This window comes from Anarrhichthys ocellatus, unplaced genomic scaffold (genome assembly GCF_004355925.1).
Source record: "Anarrhichthys ocellatus isolate YVR2014 unplaced genomic scaffold, GSC_Weel_1.0 scaffold19, whole genome shotgun sequence".
Classification (NCBI taxonomy): domain Eukaryota; kingdom Metazoa; phylum Chordata; class Actinopteri; order Perciformes; family Anarhichadidae; genus Anarrhichthys; species Anarrhichthys ocellatus.
This window is the reverse complement of record NW_022280049.1, coordinates 5,578,790-5,598,669: the sequence shown is the minus strand read 5'-3', so window position 1 is coordinate 5,598,669 and position 19,880 is coordinate 5,578,790. Positions and strand designations below refer to the sequence as shown.

At 43.4% G+C, this 19,880-nt stretch overlaps 2 protein-coding genes across 5 annotated transcripts in view; both read left to right on the top strand.

Moving 5' to 3' along the window:
- Positions 1 to 5,991, top strand: part of LOC116389186 (connector enhancer of kinase suppressor of ras 2) — a 67,496-nt gene extending 61,505 nt beyond the window's left edge. For 2 of the 3 annotated variants that reach the window (XM_031857665.1, XM_031857663.1), the window contains 4 exons: positions 76 to 176; positions 932 to 1,529; positions 2,747 to 3,051; positions 3,155 to 5,991. In XM_031857665.1, the coding sequence (XP_031713525.1) occupies positions 76 to 176; positions 932 to 1,529; positions 2,747 to 3,051; positions 3,155 to 3,364 (1,214 nt within the window). In that variant the 3' untranslated portion in view covers positions 3,365 to 5,991. The remainder of the gene's footprint in view (positions 1 to 75; positions 177 to 931; positions 1,530 to 2,746; positions 3,052 to 3,154) is intronic. The other variant, XM_031857664.1, reaches the window with a different exon arrangement.
- An 89-nt stretch (positions 5,992 to 6,080) lies between these two features.
- apool (apolipoprotein O-like) lies at positions 6,081 to 16,929 on the top strand. 2 transcript variants are annotated; one of them, XM_031857667.1, is made up of 12 exons: positions 6,081 to 7,030; positions 7,989 to 8,087; positions 8,170 to 8,295; positions 8,762 to 8,816; positions 9,035 to 9,133; positions 10,653 to 10,744; positions 10,835 to 10,945; positions 11,619 to 11,805; positions 11,912 to 12,109; positions 12,146 to 12,319; positions 12,601 to 12,702; positions 14,844 to 16,929. In XM_031857667.1, exons 1-12 carry the CDS (start codon positions 7,019 to 7,021, stop codon positions 14,930 to 14,932), a joined length of 1,344 nt encoding a protein of 447 aa, XP_031713527.1. In that variant the 5' UTR covers positions 6,081 to 7,018; the 3' UTR covers positions 14,933 to 16,929. The 2 variants fall into 2 exon arrangements, with proteins under 2 accessions (XP_031713527.1, XP_031713526.1); XM_031857666.1 differs by having other exon boundaries at positions 11,912 to 12,319.
- Positions 16,930 to 19,880: the final 2,951 nt, after the last annotated feature.

The following is a 19,880-nucleotide window of genomic DNA, read 5'->3' as shown; positions in this document are numbered from 1 at the left end:
TGTGTGTGTGTGTGTGTGTGTGTGTGTGTGTGTGTGTGTGTGTGTGTCTCTTGTCTGTTTTTATCTCAAAACCAGACTACTGGAGCGAGAGCGATCAAGACGAGGTCGATGGCTCGATGACGCTCAAACAGGAGGGACTCTCATCCCTCTGTGATACTTATCACCGCACGCCATCAGTAAGTACACACACAGACACACACATACTCAACATAATCTTTGAATCTGAAAGAATATTTTATTCCTAAAAGCCCCACAGTTTTCTGGGCTGCATAGACCAGAGCTCTCAGCATTAATAAAACATCAGACTGTGAGTATCTGCTTCTGTTAGCAGCCAAGACACATCACTTGTCTTTAATCTGCTGCCAGAACTTCTTCACAATCTGACCTCTAGGTGGCGACAAATGCCACTGCTCATTACATCTCTGAAAGATAACATAATGCTGAAAGAGACTTTTACTCAGAGGATGTTCAGACATGTGCATAACGGTCCGGTGGCATTGGTACCATGTTGAGCCATACAGCAGCCATGTCAGTCATTCTGCCATCTCATTGCTTTTTTGCGCTCATCTTTTGCTCTATTTCTGCCCTCTTGCCTGTCCTTCTTTCTTCTTCTCTCCCTCCTTGCCTCCTTGCACACATCCTCCCTCTCCTTGTTTTGCGGGTCACATTTTCCTTGTATCCGTGTATCACCTGTCTGTCAACTTCTATGCATCCCTCCTCACTCCTCTCCATACTGACCAACCTGTCCACCTCGCACACCCTTTTCGGCCCTCAGGCTAACTTCCTTCACAGTTATGACCAGTTGCCCCGCTCAGTCAGCTCCATGAGCCTCATGCGCTCCACTCCGTCCCCACTCCCTCCATCAATGAGTGCCTCCACCTCCCCCATCCCTCCGCAGATGGTCTCTTCCACCTCCCCTCTCCCTTTCCAGGTCAACTCCTCGAGCCCCTTCCCGGAGCCCAAGCACGGTCGACACTTCTCCAGCGAGTCCACGCACTCCCACTCCTCGGCCGAGGACCAGCGTGGAGACGGCATGGGCATGGGCACGGGCACAGGCAGCACCAGCACCCACTCGTCCGGCTGCCGCTCGACCCATCGTGAGCGGCGCTCCTGGCAGGATCTCATAGAGACCCCTCTGACCAGCGCAGGGCTGCACTTCCTCCAGACGGCGCCGGGGGAGGGTGATTACGGGGGCCTGATGGGGAGCATGGCTGGAGAGATGGGGATGTACGGAGGTCTGGGCAGACAGGGCATGTCCCCCGAGAGACGCAGGCAGGCCACGCTGCCCGTACGGAGACACCACGCCGCAGAGAGGGACAGGGAGCGGGACGGGCCCTTCCCTCTGGAGCGAGGGCCGCACACGCACAGCCACTCACACCGACGCTCTCACAAGCAGCGCAGCCAGAGTCTGCCCAGGAACAGGGACCCCGTTCCAGGAAAGCTGTTACACACCTCGGCTCATATGGAGGAGAGGAGCGAGGACGAGGAGGCGGAGGGGCAGGCTGCAGATATACTAGAGGGTGAGGAGGGTAAGGAAATGACACACTATCTATTGTGTACGAGGAAAGAAGCAGTAGTGTGCACAAACCCTTGCAAACGCAAGACAAAGTCTATCTGTCATCAGAGGAATAGACTTTTTAACTAGCTAATGAGATATAGAGAATAAGAATAGTGTGCTGTACATTATGATTTCTTTAATTTAAGACAGTGTTATCTCAGAACGTACACTACTGCAACTAACTAAGTACCTATATTAGAAAGTCACGTAAACAGGCTCAGGGGTGAGAGTGGACCCGGGCAGATCATGTTACACAGGATGTTGGGGTAGAGGAGACAGACAGCATAACCTACTTATAAATGTATTGTGGCTAAGACGGTATCATTCAGGCAGTGGTGGAAGAAGTATTAAGATCCTTTACTTAAAGGTAAGAATACCACACTGTAAAATACTGTAAAAGTCTTCCTGTGAAAATCTTCCTGAAGTTAAATTATTATTTGCAAAGTTTTCCCAAAGTATCAAAAGTAAAACTCCTCATGATGCAGAAAACAGGCCCCTGTGAGTGAGAAACATTTAAATGTTGCATAGATATGTAGTATTATAAAACACTGAACATTATCAGCTTGATACTTTATGACTTTAATTAATTTTATGAAAATTGCTTATAAAAATGATTTTAAACTGATTATATTTTCCACTGCTGATTTTGGTCTTAGAGGTCAGAATTTATCTCTGAGTTGTAGTGAAGAGCATTTATAAAGTGGCATGAAATGGAAATCATATTATTATTATATATAGTATTATATATAGTATCTCAAATTGTAATATTCTCAAACTGGGGGTATTGACACAACATCTTTGGGGTCACAAGATGATCATCATAAATACTAAAATGTCAAATTCTGCCGCACAATATTAAATTGTTTCCTAGAACTAAAACTGTAGCTGTACCTCTTAAAGCATCCCAAAAATATTCAAGTGAAAACCAACCTGTGGTAAGTCTTGTTACAACAGTATTTGTTATTCAGGTGCACGAACACAAAAGTTTGGAAATCATTGGGCCTCAAGCCTACAACAAATGTCAGAAAATAGTGAGCCCGAAAATAGTGAGCCCGAGCCCAAGGTGTATTGCTTGTTTTGTTTCTACCAACTGTCCAAAACACCAAAATAGTCAGTCAACCATCATCAACCAGCTCTACATTGAACCCACCGCTGTGTATCCAATTGAAGCTCATTGTGTCATTCTAGCAGTGAACCTGACTCTTACCGGCCCTCTCCTGGGTGTCTCGGACCTGCGGGAGTTGAGAGTTGAGAGCAGAGAGAGGAGGGTGTCGGAGGGAAGGGAGCGGCGGGTGTCAGAGGGCCGTGAGCCGGAGCCGCCGGACGGGCTAGAGCAGCTGTACCGGGCCCTGGAGCAAGCCAACGTGACGGCCCTCGGGGAGCCAAAACCCTCTAGCAGGCAGGAGTTTCGACGTTGTTTCACGCAGAGAGCGAGGGACCCTCTGCTCAACGACAGGCTGCACCGGGTGCGAGCCCTCCGCAGCACCTTGAAGGTAGCACAAAAACAGAGGATTCTGTCAGAAACACAACAAAGAGTCAGGGATTTACAGAGGAATTAGATGTGTGAGGATTCAATGTGTCTCTTCGCTCCCCCAGGCCAAAGAGTCCGAGCTGGCGGTAATCTGTGCCCTCCTGGAGGACCCTGGCCTGTGCTCCGAGACCTTCAGAGAGTGGAAGCAGTGGCACGGCGAGATCTACACAGACATCTGCCAGCTCAGTCCCGGCACCAACGGCCAGGACGACCTCTCCCCGCTGGCCGTGCCGCTCATGACCCACACACACTCCTTCATTGAGACACACGTGTGAGGAAGATAGCGCGAGCAAAGACTGAACTGACGCACACACACTCACTCACACAAACACAGAGAGCTTTACATCAACTGAGTCGTCACGACTCGGAGCACGCACTCACACACACACACACACACACATATTGTAAGATGTGTAAATATCATAGAGGGAACAGTCTGAGACCTGCGTGTATGAACTTTTGATAATCCTGAGGACCCCACAGGGTGCCTATTGCATGCCTGAACAGAAAGCATTAATCTTCCTTTGTCTATGGAACTCAGCATAAACTCCATGCGCTTGTCGAGCAAAATGGAAAAAAAGGAGACTTTTGAACACGTTTTTTCCTTTCTATTCCCTCGGTTTTGCTATTTTCTTTCCTGTTGATTTTAGGGGGGCAGGGGGAGCTATGTAGCAGCAATACAGAGGAGAATCCTTTTCACCACAGCACTGTACTTTTGTACTGATGAACTTTGCACCCAGAGCCACCAGTTCTCCCCCGTTCTTCTCTTCTTCTTTTTCTCTCACTGCATATCTCGCTGATTTACAGGGACCTCACTTGTTATTCCGGGCTGATCTTACAGACGGGACAGTGTGGGGAAAGTAAGAGCGCTGACTTTTAGTATAAGACTGTGAAAAGGTAGCCATCAATGCGGCTTCATCTGGTTCCATCTGGGAGCCAATGAAAGCAAGCGTCACAAGCATTGAGGAACCATTGTGTCGGCTAGTTGCACACTATTTCAAGCTGTGAACTGTTAAAAAAAAAAACACACACACAATTTTATCCACAGAAGGAGGCTCCTCTGATAGTTTGTATTCTCTCTCCCTCTCTTTCTTTTCCTCTCTGTGTTTCTGTCCATCTCCTCCTTCTATTTTCTTATTTTGTTTCTTTGTTTCCTCTCTCGCTCTCTAGTCGTCAAAGACTTGTGTATATGTGTATACTGCTGTGTATACTGATGTAAATGTTTGCGTTCCACTACCACTGTGATATGTTTCTAGAGGTAGCGGAGGGAAGACAGAGCGTATGTATCTGCGTGGGTGCAAGGCATTTTATCCGTTTTTTTTATTTTTTATTCTGAAACAGCGAATGCAAGAGCTAGAGAGTTCTTTTCAAAGGAGTCACTCACTACAAAGAATGCACTTTCTATATCTCTATATCTCATTGGCTGCATCACAGGGTCTATGTCTCATCGGCCTCTTTACCATTGCTGTTCAAAATATCAGGTAAAAGCATTTGCCGTCTCATTTTCTAAAGATTTGTGTACAGTCTACAAATATATTTAAACATAGAAGAATATATAAATCTATTTACGTTTTGTGTCATAGATATAATGTAAAGTATGATGTATTCTATGCCAAGGTTTTGCAGTGTCCCCCTCTTCACTCTGTAGATGCAGGGTGTTTAGCAGTTGAACAACTAGGAGGCAGACAACAACAACAACAACAACAACCACTATAATTGACAGTTGATTGCCAGTTTTTACATCCCGGCTGACCCTTCTCCTGGTGATGTGTTGCATGAGAAAAGTCCTGGGACTGATTTGATTGGACAGGGTAAATTATTGTGGATCATTTGTGCTCTTTACCCCCCCCTCTCTCTTTTTTTTATCTTCAGCTCATGATTGCAAGATAATTAGACTTGTAGCGCATGATACATGCAAAAAGTACTGTTGAAGAATGAGCTTTTATTTGTATGTTCATAGATTTGAAGTACTCTTCTGTTTCCATTAGGTAGTGTTTGAAGACACACACTGTACAATAACTGCGGCAGGCATTTGTGCTGCTCAGTTACTTACTCTGATGCAGATCCTCCTTTAGCATCCTGCTAGGAGGTTTCAATTTGATGTTTTTGGTTTACATAGAGAGACTGACACGTGTCCAAAGGCTTCAGGAATCTTACCTGAGAGACGACAGTACAGTTACTTCTAAAAAGGAAAGCTATTTTCGACATTCCCTCTAAGCATATGGTCGATACTGGGCAGTTAAAGACCTCCACGCTAAATGGTCTGTAATGTCTGTGAAACTTGGATGAATCATTTCATCTGCAACGTCAGGCCAAGGACTCAACGGTGCCCCCCAGTGTCGAAGGCTCTGAGAGACATGCGTAGCACCTGCTGCATCCAGCACTATCTGTACTTATTCTTCATATTTGACTGGAGTTCTTTGAGTGTAGGTTCAGGTTTTTTTTCATCATGTCACACTGTCGTAAAAATATCAAAACACACCCCAGAGATATAGGTCATGTTTTTTTTTAATGGTTAATTTGAGAGTACCACAAAGAAACTAAATGATGCAAGCACTTTCCCTGTGCCTCCCAACCCTCTCTTTGGCAACAATGGACTAACTATACTGGCGATCCTACACACACATAGCTGCAGAAGAGCTACGATACAGTTTTAGTCTGCAGGCCTCTCTCTGTTTCCCATCTGTAGTGGTCTTCTTTTTCCAACCGCCGCTCCGCTGAGCAGGCGACATACTGTAGATAAGGAAGTGCGAGTTATGATTTGTAGGCACAGACTGTATTATCCCTCCCCAGATCTTTGTGTGTGTAGACCTGCAGAAACAGGCCGAAAAGGGAGATTCCACTGTGTGTTCTTTCAGGGGTGTACACCTCATGGTACATTGCACAGGTGTGTAAGATGTAAGTTGCACTGCGACATTAAAAAAGGAACATATTGCTCTTTTTCAAGGATAATATTAGCTTACTGTTATTCTGTACATTAAACTGACTAAAGATGATATTAAAAAAGAAAGAAAATGACATTTATTCTTCCTAAAGTAGCCTTTTTTGGTTTCATATATATGAATATATATTACAAAAAATACAGATTGTAAACTTAAGTTGTTAAACTTTGACTTCAATAAACTGAATCCTCTGCACTATGAGCTATGATCTGTATATGCGTACCCTTTCTTGGATTTATTGAAACAGCATTACAGCGTGTTCTGTATGGTCATCCCATAAAACCAGGAGGCCATAAATATGGTCTTTTCCTGCACCAGCTAATATGTATTTCAGCTGGACCCTTACCTGCTCATTCCTCATAAGCATCCATCTAAAGAGTTGTAGACAAGTAAACTATTATGCATACATCCGCCCAGGGCATCCATTTTATTCTAGATTAACCTATTTGGGCAGAACTTGACTTTCTGAACCTCCACCTACTGCCCTCTGTGCAATGTGCCTGTACACTCTGAGTCACCATTGTCCATCGCAACCACTCAACTATGCTCAAACAATACTTAATGTGTGGTGGTTTGTGGTAATTTGAATAAACTTAATTTAGGAACATGTAACATATGATCACATCAATAAAAAATGATTTTGAGACACGATAGCAGAAACAAGATATGGCCACAAAAATAATACCAGACTCACCACAGTTACTATTCTACTTAACTCATGCCAAATTTACAGTTGATTAGATTACCAGCTTTTGAGCCCCTTTGTGTCTGGGGCCTTGGACAGTTGCCCTCCTTGCCTTGCCCCTAATACACCACAATATCTTGCACAATCGCCTTAAATGTGGAGGTGCGTTGGCATTTGAACCACAGCACGAAGCTGCTGCAGGAGCCTCTTCAGTCCACTAGGTGGCAGTAGCTGACCGTGGTTTGAGCAACTCGAAGCAGCTCCTCAGAGCCGAAAGAGGAAGGAGGAGGAGGAGCGCTGTCATGGCGGCCAAGGTGAATGCATGACATTTCTTCTTCGTCAAAGTATATTTTTAATGAATGAGCGGGTGTATAGTCCACGTCAGCCGTCCCGGGGTCGTTAATGCCAACTTGGACTGACTCACTTTCCAGACTTTAAACACTATGCTGCATGAAAATCGCTTTGCTAAGTGTCTCCTGTGTTAGCCTCGCTGGAGGAGTCGATGCTAACTAGACGGCGTATACCTAACGTTACATTAGCTAGCTGACAGCAGTGTAACAGTAACGTTCATTATCTGTTATGATATGATATTATGATATATGTAAGCCGTTGCTTCGTTTGCCTTTGAAAGGCTGTTAACACAGTCAGAGGAGACGTTACAGTTAACGTAGGTTAGCTTAGCGTAGGTTGTATGTTATCTACAACACTCGTGAAGGTTTGGGTATAACTTAACGCCACATGTGACCTTATTGTAAGTCACCTCATACATATTGTGGCTGATAAACACGCTGACTACAGCAGTGAAAAGTAGCTAAACACGCAAACTTAAAGCGCTGTATTTAAGTACAGTTTCAAAATATGACGCATGTTGTAGTTTAACGTGCCCAACTGTACACAAAGTCATTAAAATGAGCTCCAGCTGACCTTGCTGCAACATTTAGGTGCAGCATACGTGTCAATGTTTTAATATTAGTCCATAAATATGTAATCATATAAGAATAACACTGGGAAAGCAATGTGTGAGAGTGACTTTAGACGCTTTAATAATGTACTATTGTCCTACTTATGCACTCCTACTTCAGTGAAATGATGGCTGCAGGACCTTTACTTTTAAAGGAGTATTTGTACATTGTCTTTTTTCCACGTTTACATGCATACATTATCTACTATCTTTACCACTGGTCCTCATGAGTCATCTGCCCAGCAGTGATTTGTGTCTGTGTGTTGACGGATACTAAAGTTAGCGGTGCATCCATTCTCATTGTGTCCCAGGTGGTGATGGTGGCCGTCCCGACGGTGATGGGCATAGCCTCCATCCGTGTGTACACAGCGAGCGAAGTGCCCGCTGATGGACTGGTTACTCGAGAGAAGGTATGGATGTCCCAAAGCGTCGGGAGGTCTGATATGAGAAAAACTCTTCACAATTGCGTGCTGACTCTGCCTCTGTCCCCAGCTGAACATCTACAGCCCGCTGCCGCAGTCTGCCCAGGCCCAGTTTGTTCCAGAGAGGCCGGGTGTCATCCAGAGTGGGTTGACTACAGCAAGAGAGAGCTTACTACCATTGGTCCAGGCTGTCAAGGTATTTCCATTTCGCTGTGTATTTACAGCGGTACATGAGAACACATTAGACTTCACAGACACCACTTGCTGCAGATGTCACGCATACTTTCACATTCTGTCTTAACACTTAAAACCCGAGAAAGAACAACCCTTTGATATATCGAAGAAGTCTTATCTTGCACCTGCAGTGTTAGTTTTCCAACCCTGATTTTTTTTTTGGTGGTTTCAGAGCACGATCCCACATGCTGCGAGTGCTCTGTGCAGGCACGACTTTGCAAACAGCAAAGTTCAGGAGTCAGACAGGAAATAGTGTTCATGCAGTGAACTCAGCAGCTGCAAGGTTTGCTGCAAGGAGATTTGGCAGTTTGATACTGTGGAAGATGAGGGAAAAAAAAAAAAAACACTTCACACTGACTCAGATGTAGATGTGTTCTTGATGGCCTGTTGTCGTGGTTCACGTCAGCTCCTTCATGTGTTCCCTGCAGGGCGCTTGTGTGTCTGTGAGAACAAGAAGTGTTGGTATATATTATGGAGGAGAAGGTGAGTCAAATGCATATAGTAAACCAGTGCCCTGAACTCACATGTTTGTACTGACACCCTAGAAAAACATCTCACATAGTGTACCAGAGTCATCTGTTTTATGACCTGGTGTGTTGATGTTACAGCATGTAAGGTTACATTACACTATCTCACACAGTTCACTGTGCTGTGATTGTGCATGCTTTTCATCATGTTTACTGTTTTCCTGTGTTTCCCAGATGTGTACTATTACTTAAAAGACCCTCCACCGGGTTTTCTACCCAGATTGGGAACGGTCACCATGGCCGGCCTGCTTGGCATGTTCTTGGCACGGAAAGGTAACCGGTAACACTTTAGGCCTGCTGGGAACGATTGTTCTGTCATCTATTAATCTGTCTATTTATTTGTGCATACAACAATATGATAGTATACATTACATTACAGTCATTTTAGCAGACGCTTTTATCCAAAGCGACTTACTAAGTGTATTCAACATAGGTATTCAAGAGAACTACTAGTCACCAGAAGTTATAAGTGCATCTACTTTTTTTTTTTTTTTAAACAAGCATCTAAGAGCATAAACCAGAGCAAAAGTACAGTGCAGAAACAAACCAATACAATAAGTGCAACAAACTAGTATGAATACAATAAGTGCTGAGTGGAAGGCTCTGGGTAGTACTTCTTGAAGAGGTGAGTTTTCAGCCTGATGAAAGATGGACAGCGACTCTGCTGTCCTGACGTCAGTGGGGAGTTCATTCCACCACTGTGGGTTCAGGACAGAAGAAAGCCGTGACCGGGTCGATCGGCCGCAGGGACCTCTGAGCGACGGGACAACCAGTCGCCCCGAGGCAGCAGAGCGAAGTGGTCGGTTGGGGTGTGTAGGGCTTGACCATGGCCTGGAGATAGGAAGGAGCTGTTCCTTTCACTGCCCTGTAGGCTAGCACCAGAGTCTTAAACTGGATGCGAGCTGTTACAGGGAGCCAGTGTAGAGAACGGAGAAGGGGAAGTTATGTAGTATAATGCACAAACCACAGTTAAACATGTGGTTTGTGTATTTACATAAATGTTCACATAGAGTCCCATCACTCATAACGATATTTAAGCATATGCTCATATAACTCATCATATTTTTCAAACTGCATACAATTTGCATTGTTTCCTTTCCTAGGGAACCATGGGGTATTTCCCTTTGTGCCATTCATTCTGGGAAATAACTCTTGGTTCTGTAAGAATTTTCATCACAGGAAATCTACACTCGTACTTGGATGTATCAGTATTTTATTAGAAACTGGTAATTTTGCATGAATACAAAAGGATCGGCCATGAGTCCCTTGCTCTATCATAGTAGCATGCAAGCTAGCTCAGGTTCTCTTTAGCTTAGAATGACATTTTGCCGTGCAGCTGCGAGGTAGTAACAGCTGTACGTAGTAAATCCTCGTGTTTATCCACCATGCCACCCAGAATGTGGACGTCTGAACGTATAAATAATACATGCCGTGTTAATTTAGCACACGAGTCTCGTACTTAGGCTCAATCCCTTTCTAAAACACAACATCCTTGTCATACAGCAGGTGCGTGTACGATCGTCTCACAGACAGCTGTCACAGGTTACCAGCTTTTTGCAGACCACAGTTTGTCACTTTAGTCCGAAAAACCTCAACAAAGAAGCACAACTCGTAAGAAACGCGTGAAGTTGAGTTTCTGTTTCCGTTTTTTTCTCAGCAGTCTTATACTCTCTCTGTGGGGAGTCGGTTAACTGACATTTCTCAAAAGCAGGCACAGATTGTGTTTGGCTCCAGGTTTTAATCTGTGCCGAGTTAGATTGATTTCCATTCTTTATTCTAAACTTTATTTCAGGCTCTCATTTCAAGAGGTTAGCCGTTCCACTGGGCCTGATGAGTGCAGGAGCATCAGTGTGCTACCCGGCTCAGACAGTGGCTGTGCTCAAGGTACCCTACTTTCAAAAAAAAAAAAAATGCTGACCTGTTGTTAATGCCAGTAACAAACGTTTAACGCTAAGTATCTCTTGTGCTACCGAGGTGACGGGTAAGAAGGTGTATGCTGTGGGACAGAGGAGCAGCGCTGCAGTGTCTTCACTGCTCAGCTCCAAGTCCCCCGACATCAAAGAGACTGCTGCTTCACAACCACAGGTTGGCAATCACATTGAGTTACTGAAAAGATTCATTCTGAACATTATATATAGATGTAACCAGCAACTATTAAGTACAATGTACTGTAAAGCTGTTTTCACTGTGTGTGTGTGTGTTTGTGCGAGAGAGACTAAAACCAAAACAGCGGTTCAACCCAGATCATGGTAACTCCCTTTCCACTAAATGAATTTCCAGTCTACACTTTCTACCTTCTCAAAAAATCCCTCATGCATCTCAAAAGGGTTGTAATCAATGTCCTTTCCCAGTAAGTTGCCATTTTATGACTGGTGTATTGTTTCTGTTATTGGCTCTTTGCGCTTCATACGTCGTGGCTTGGAGATCTTTATCTTCAAATAAAACTCACTGCAATCACTCCGTAGTGTCAGCTAAATGCCTAAAATATAAAATGCTAATGTATGCAATTACGTCCCCCCCCCCCCCCCTCCTCTCCATTCAGTGTAATTAATCTAATCTATTAGAACTGAAATGTTCTGAAGGCTGGGTAGTGCTTTATTCGGTTTATAAACGTAATGTGTTTCTTCTGTCACTGACGAGTACAGTTTAGGTGTGATTAATGAAATGGTGAAATCCATAATCGTAATTTGATATACAATAATGTATGCAAGTCTTCGTTAAACACATTTGAATCCATTTGATTCTTTGTCCACGTTAGACAGCTGCAGTAGTTGAGGAGGCCTCAGAGTCCGGCTCAGGCCAGAGCTCTGCAATCCCAGAGACGGAGGTTGAGTCAGCCGAGTCTGTTCCTGCCTCTGATGAGTCTGCTGTCGTAACAGAGGAGCCGTCATCAGTAGAACTCGCAGAGATTCACCCCGACCAGACCCCAACAGAGACCGACACAGGTATGGTAGATGTTGATCTCTGCCTGCTTGTTTCTCTGTCTACGTCTGTTTTGTGTAACACAAAGGCTGCTACTGCTGGTTTTGCCGTATTTCCTCTCCTGTCCAGATCCAGTGGCCCATTCAGTGCCAGTAGAGACAAAGGCCACCTCTGAAGAAATATGTGCATCTGTTGAAAGTGAGGAGCCCTCGGGCACAAAACAAGCAGCAGATATCTCCACTGACGCCAGCCCAGCCGAGCCCACGCCAAGTTTAGAACCAGAGACGTTAAAGGCTTCTCTAGTGGAGTCTGCCACGGTGGAGGAGTCTGTCCCGGTAGAGTCTGCTGTCCCGGTGGAGTCTGCTGTCCCGGTGGAGTCTGCTGTCCCGGTGGAGGCCGCTGTCCCGGTGGAGGCCGCTGTCCCGGTGGAGGCCGCTGTCCCGGCGGAGGCCGCTGTCCCGGCGGAGGCCGCTGAAGTCGGTTCCATTGGTTCCTCTGAGGAACCACCAGCTCCAAAGGCCTCAAATGAGCCAACAGGTACGATACATTTTCTGCCCGTAGTGTCAAAGAACAGAAAGTGCTCTTGGAAACCCACTGTTTCTCCTCAAACTATTGTACTGGACCGTCGAGTACAATACACCAATCCTTTGTAAACTGCCAAGAGGTTGCTGAGAACATTGCTGAACGTTTGCTGAGGATGTTGTTACTATATTATAATAATATTATAATGAAGTTACAATAGCTTTCATAAAGGTGGAAACGCATCAGTTCATGTACGTGCTGCTGATGCTCTGTTGTATTTTGATATGACTCCACAGTGCCAGTTGTTGAATCAGCGGAGTTAACTGACCCACCACAAGTTGCTGCTGTGGAGGAGACCCTCACACCACCTCAACAGCCTGCACCAGAAAACAGCCAAGGTACAGTGAACTGCTCCGGGTCGAGAGTCGGGCATCGAGACACAAGCATACACGCACTGCTCCTCTTCTGAGAATTTCCTGAACTCCAAGTTACCTACACGTGTTGGGTCTGGTGCTTGTTAGTTCGCGTGGTGTCCACTTTCCAGACAGATCGCCAGTTTCCAGTGAAATTTGTCTCACCAGAGCTCTGAAGTCCTTAGAAAAACATTCCAGTTTGACAAATCCAGGAGAGAATGATTTCTGCTATTAACTGAACCATAACCTGTGGGAGTCTTCTATTGGATCGCAAAGAATGATATTCACCAAATAAACCATGAGAGGAATCTGATGTAATGTTAGCGGAGTCAACATTTGATTATATGCTGTTTGAAAACGTGTTGCTGGACCCCTCTCGGCAGCCTGTATTTAATCTGACCAGAGCAACAATGTTACGATGCAGTGATCCCATAACACTGTATTCTACCTCTTACTATATATGCCTGCCTGTTTATCTGTATGTCGCTTATCTCGAGAATCGTTCGTCTACTCTACATTTGCTGAGTGTATTTCTAGAGACTCAAGGGAGTTCTTCGTCAAATTTGGTGCAATTTGGGCAGTTCAATAATAATAATAAACCTTGAATAAACAAACACAGCGCTCTGTTCAGCGGTTGGGGGCGGAGCTTCAGGGCTCTGAGTCCAGCATGCCGTCCGCAGCGGGCAGACTGCGGCTCATTGACTTCAGTTCCCTTTAGACCTGAAGTCTTCCTCACGTCCCTGGAGTCAACACCAGCAGATGGAAGCAGAACTGAACTGGAGCAAATTTCACCTTAAGTAAAGCTGTGACTTGGGTGTTTTTTTTCCCCCCCCAGTAACATGTCACAGGGACAGTGAATGGAGAATCTACACATGCGGGAGAAAGTCAAACATCACATCACGTCCACAACAGACTGTATTTTCCTGCGGCCTGACTTAATACTAAAATTATAATCACGTTACCGCCAGCTAAATGCCTCCACTGATTAAGTCAATGCTCTATCACAGTTTAGCAGCTACGCCAAATCAAGCATCTAATATTTGTAAATGACCTCCTCTAAGTGTTTCACCGATGTTGGGAGTGTTTATCAGGGGCAGAGTTTGTGATTTGGGGGCCCCTGGTGAACGCCAACCTACTTTACTTTTCACCTTTTCTCTAACTGTGAATGTTGGTATTGGCAGCGGTTAGGGTTAGGACGGCTATTTTGATTATTTTTCCTGCAGTAAAACTATTAATACCACACAGTAATTCAAAGTGAAAGAGGATTTATCAGCACAATAAACTTAAATGTAACATCAAAGGGGAGCTTTCAATTCTAACATGATGCTGGATAGTTAAAATAAGTTAAATAATAATACATTGTATTTGGATTGTTATATTTTTTGAGTCAAATTTTAATCAGCAACATTTCTCTCTCAGGTAAATGTACTATGTTTACTCTGAACTAAAAGTAGAAGTACACAGGAAGTATGTAGTGTCCAGTTGAGTTACATATTTTTGGGGGCCTTTCTCAAGTTATTTTAGGGTACAATGAGATAGAATAGTAAAATAATTCAATGTTTTTCATATCTAAACATCATGATGAATGTATAGATGTTTGTCTACCTTGCCGAACCGTAAAGTAGGCCTATCTCACCAGTGTTTCTGAACCTGCGTAGCCGTAACTTTGGTGTGTGACTCAACTATGTCATGGCAGGAGTTTTACTGAAGACTGAACGGGAACAAAAATTAAGCAGAATCCGTCTGTTTACTCCAATTAGCATCAGTCTCCACAGAAAATACATGCACAAGACCCAGCACACCCAGGTCACTCGGCATCCTGGTCCTTCCAGAGGGAGAGATGTGGTGTGTCTTTGTAAGAATCAAAGCCCATCGTAGTGAAAACTAGTTCACTGGTATTGTACGATCACAGATGATTGACGGGACACTGTGGCTGTGACCCTGGTACTCTAATTCATTAAGATTATTTATTTTTCGTTGATTCTCACATGGGTTTTGTTGTTATTTTAGTGGATTGTTATGGATTTATTGTCAGTCTGGACTATCCTAATCCCTTAAAGTTGAACATGTAATATTACTGTGCTTGTGACAAGAGATTTTCTTGCATTTCTCTTGCTGCCCTCCAGGGGGCTCCGGTTTCAAGCCGGACCCTGCTCTACAGGACTTTGGCCAGTCCAACCCCGAGGATGAAGACCTGTACAGCACACGCAGCTGAGAGACCACAGCCAGGCCGCAGGAGAAAGCTCGTTCCCACACTGCCACCTCCTATCTCATTCAGATCCACAGACGCTCTGTATCACTAGTAAATAGTTCATTTTGCAAGACTTTCATCAACATTTCTATTCTCATTTCTTCGGCCCACATAATTTATATTTCCACAGAAATTGCAAAGCAGCAACTCCAGAGCTGAGTCAGTTTATGTAAGACGGAAACATGGAAAACATTAAACCTACAGCTGTTTACAAGTCTTTTCATCCTCAGACGGCAGATTGTGAATTTTTCTCTCGGTATGTGTCATTTAATAATTATTAGCTTTTTTGTGCGACAACTTTCACAATCATGAGTGCATGCAGGTTTATTTCCTGTAGGTTATCCCACTGCGTAGGTATGCTGGAGGTACTGCACATGTGCTGGTAATAATTATAAGATGCACTATTGCTGTTCCATTTTATGACGTCAAAAAATGGTCCAGTTTAGAACCAAAATAAATCTATATTTTTCATGATTTAATGTTGTGCTTTGTCAAGTAACTTCATATTTGTCAGTTATATTTAGTTAGTTGTGTTATTTATTGTCCTGCACAGTAAGTGCTTAACACAAACAGGCTTGAAACATTTGTCACACAAGCACGTAACTTCTAATTCATAACAACATTGCAAACAAAGAACTTTGTCTTCGGCCCCAAAGCTCTGCAAGTAATATCAGAGACGGAAAAGGCGCCTTCCAAAAACAACTATTATGATCATCAAACTCCTCCAAAAGCCTCATTAGAAATGAAGGACATGAAAGTGTAGCTCTAAAGTCATCACACAATTAGCTGCTGAACAGGAGATTGACTTGATCTTCAATCGCACCTAAATCACATAAAAGCCTTTTATCTTCAGGGAAACCATTCATGTGACTCTGTGTGCACAGCTGATCTGAGATCAGCTGTGCACACAGAGATTTGACTTTGGTTAGATTCTGCTACACATAAAGCTTTTCCCTGTATTAAGTTTTCTGTATTATATTTCAGTGTTCATTTTGATATATATATATATTAATATCAATGTGTTTTATAACCAAATACTTGCAAAACTGATGACATTCCTATCAGCTGTACTTTGTTTATTGCTAATTAGTATATGTTAGCATGCTAACACTGCACTAAGATAGTGAACACTGCAAACACCACACCCGCCAAAAACCAGCATGTTTTCATTGTGAGCTTGTTTGCTTACATTAGTGTTTAGCTCAAAGCACCACTGTGCCTGTGCATAGCCCCTCAGTCTTGTTAACATGTTGTGCTACAATTTACTCAATTAGTTGAACCAAGTTGTACCAAGTCAGAGACTGACTCATACTGTAGACATTTAAGTGAGAACAGCATCTGTAAAGAACAAGTTGTGTAACTGCTGGAATATGTGGCCCCAAGTGATGCAGTCATTGTTTCCTGAAACAAAAGCTGGGACACTGACAATCACAAACACACGTACAGTAAAAATGGACAAATAGTAATAATAGAAATGATTCTCTTGAGGAACCGGTGACGTTGTGTTTTGGCTACTTTTTGGTGCCACATGTTTTTGCCCATTTGTGTGAACACAACGTTCGTAGCGAAGGACCAGGCTATCTGTTAACATCTTTATAGCTTCTTTACGGCCCCTCGGAGGAACCGGAGCTCCCCGGACCTCATAAACTCTGCTCGGGGTCGACCAGAGTCGTGACCCCTGGGACTCTGTGTGTTGGTGTGTGAGCATGAGTAAGAGAAAAACTAAAGAGAGGGATCAATACGATGCCAATACTTTCTCATCCTCCTTCCTGTTATACATGGGATGAAAACACACATGGTAGCCAGGCATCCTGTGGCATCGGAGCTTCAGTGTGTGCTGCTGCTTTGAGTCGAGGGGTTAAGGGACTTGTGGGCTGGTGTTGCTGTGATGTTTTTTTAGACGGGCACTGGCAAATGTTCTGTTGAAAATAAATAAATAACAGAAAGAACTCCAGAAAAAACTTGTGCCCTGGACTCATTATCCACCGACAGACAGCATTAACACAACCACATGGAACATATTGACTCAGATCAGAATAGAACAGAGCAGAGAGAGAGAGAGAGAGAGAGAGAGTTGGAATGTTTAAATTCCCTGCAACCCTTTCCACTCTCATGGACATCTTGTTGCTGTAAGCTCCTGGGGCTCAGTGTTGGAGACAAGATGTGACGCTAAGTATAGCCTCATCTCGCCATTCTCAAGGGTCCCTTACACATGTGGGGCCCCCTTCATTACAGTATCCCACACAAGCAGCGGCTATGATTATGTTCTGAGAACAAATGTTAGACTGGACTCTGTCATGTTGTCCAGAGCTCGTTCAGATTTGTCTTGACCAGCAGAGAGGAAGCACGGCTCCCAACCCTGACCTTTCACCTCTCAACCCCATGAGCCGTATTTTCCACAGAGGACTGTGTGACGGTTACGGCCTGCGATGGTTATCTTCCCAGGATCCGGCTTGTGAGGGAGACCCCCACGGTCAAATAAACACATGGCACATTTATCAGTAAAGAATATAAACACAACAATTATGTAAGCAATTTAAGGGTGTTTGTGAATACAGTATATGTTTACTTGTGCATGTCGACCTCTACGTTATTTGTATAGATCAGTGTGTGTACACAGTATGTGCGCATGGTCTTGTGCAAACAGTTCCCTCTCTTTTTCTCATTGATGTAGATAAAGTCTGATGTTGGCAGCTCATTCTGCTCAGCAGAAACAGTGTGTGCACATAATGCACACATGCCTATCAACTAATCATTGGTTGTTTTGCAGACAACTGATAGCTGTATAACTTTTGGTTGCAGCAACATCCACAGATATAAAATAATTATATATGTAGTTAATGAGAGCAGAAGAAAGAGAAAGAAACTTTTGACAAAGTACAGTTGCAAAAAGAAAAGAAAGGAAAAGAAATGTCAAGCTTTTAATCCAGAAAAAAAACTGAAGAAATAATTGGCTGGGAGATTGATGTCCAGTACGGGCTGTGATGTGAGTTGAGGTTTGATGCTCTCTGCTCCATTGCTCTCCTTATCTGCTGCCTGCACGGACACTGCCTTTTGGATCATCAAACAACCCACAGACGAACTCCCACTCCTACACATGCTCAAACTGTTTATCACTCAGCCTCTATTCGTGCATCTAACACCCAAAGAAGAGAGGACATTTTAAAATTGGTGGCAGAATTACCGAACCTTGTTTTTAAATGCGATGCAATCCATAAAAAGTGAAACATTTATCTACATGCGTGCTACATTCCAACTGAATTGATTGTCTGAAGATAGGATAAAGTGACATTGCCCCTCCAATTGTTGACAAAGGTCAAAGAATGTCAAACAGGAGCCGCTCTGAGATAAAAAAACGAACACAAAAAAAAACCCCAAGTGAAAGTAAGATCGTCTGAATGTGTAGCTAATAGACGAAGGAATCTCTTCATTTGAATGTCCATAACGTTTTCACTGTATCAAGGTTTGTACCTACTGTAGCAGTGGTGGAAGAAGTAACCTTAGTCAACTCCTTTACGTCAGTAGTAAGTAACATTAGTGAATAAGTAGTTATAATAACACACATACACAATACAGCCATGCTAGCAACTCCGCGAGGCTCTACCTCATGCTAACACCAGCGTGCTAACATGCTCACAGTGACGATGCTAACATGCTGATGATGAGTACAGTAGCTAACAATCGTGTGTACTATATACTCCAACAATCTAATGTTTTGTCAGTATGCTAAAATTGATTAGCAAGTGCAGCTGAGGTCAGGAATGTCATTAGTTTTCAGAGTAATTGGTCCTAAACTTAAAGATGGGGTCGGCAACATTGTAGAAACAAGCAAGAGTGAGCTAGATATGAAAAACCCCGCCCAGTGGAGGAGAAATGCTTTAGAGTTCCGCCCACTCCGGTTCTGAGAGGTGAAGCCATCAGGGGGCGACTCCTCTGGTTGCACATAGAAGTCTGATTGTCTTTGAGGAAATGACTCTATACTTCTCACTTGATTCATTACCTCAGTAAAAATTATGAACAGGAGTTTATGGTCTCAATCGCTAGTTTTATGTCGTCTTCAATACAGCATGATTTTTATTTAGTGAATGATGGTCCTACTTAGAGTAAAATAGAGCATCATGGAGCATGCTTCAGGACGGGGCTACCTTATGATTGACAGGTCGCTTCCAGAGCTGTATACTGCGTCTCTACGTCACTCCTACGCACTCCAAATATGGTCAACTCCGTTCACTGGTTGCAAAAAAAACAAGATTGTGACTGCCAAAATCAATTGGTTGATCAATTTTTGTCTCAGTAAATATAATATAACAATAAAATAATTGAATGATTTGTTAAGTTTTTAAAATTCACATTGAACATCATGTTCAGCCTTTGTTCAATGTTCTTATTGAATGAAGAGTATTAAGTAAACAATATAAATATGCAGGCCTAATATAAACCGTGCCCCTGTTGTGTACGAGTACTAAAAATAATAAGTTATTAGTTTGTTTTATTTCTAAATCCTGCTGTCAAAATCACCCGAATGATGGAGAAAACTAGAGATTGTTGTGAGAGAGGTAATATGATGTTTTATATTGTTTTTGTTATAGTTTCCTACTGTGATTGTCGGAGGCAATCAACGCCACCTGTGGATTAGGAAGTAAAAACATAATGGTCACGGACAGGAGAGATTTAACAGTTGATGATAAACACAATACGTACAATCAGTGTAAGATTGTGGAGTTTAAGAACCAACGGTCGTTGCTTGTTTCCCTTGTGATGATTCTGTTAATTTTCTCTTGCCTAAATATGGTTTGTTACTACAATTAATCTCTGCATATGTAACATCTAGAGCAGCAGTTCTATTATTTATGGCACAATTTGAATCTACAGCATATTATGCCCCTATTTCTGTAATGGCCTCACATTACCT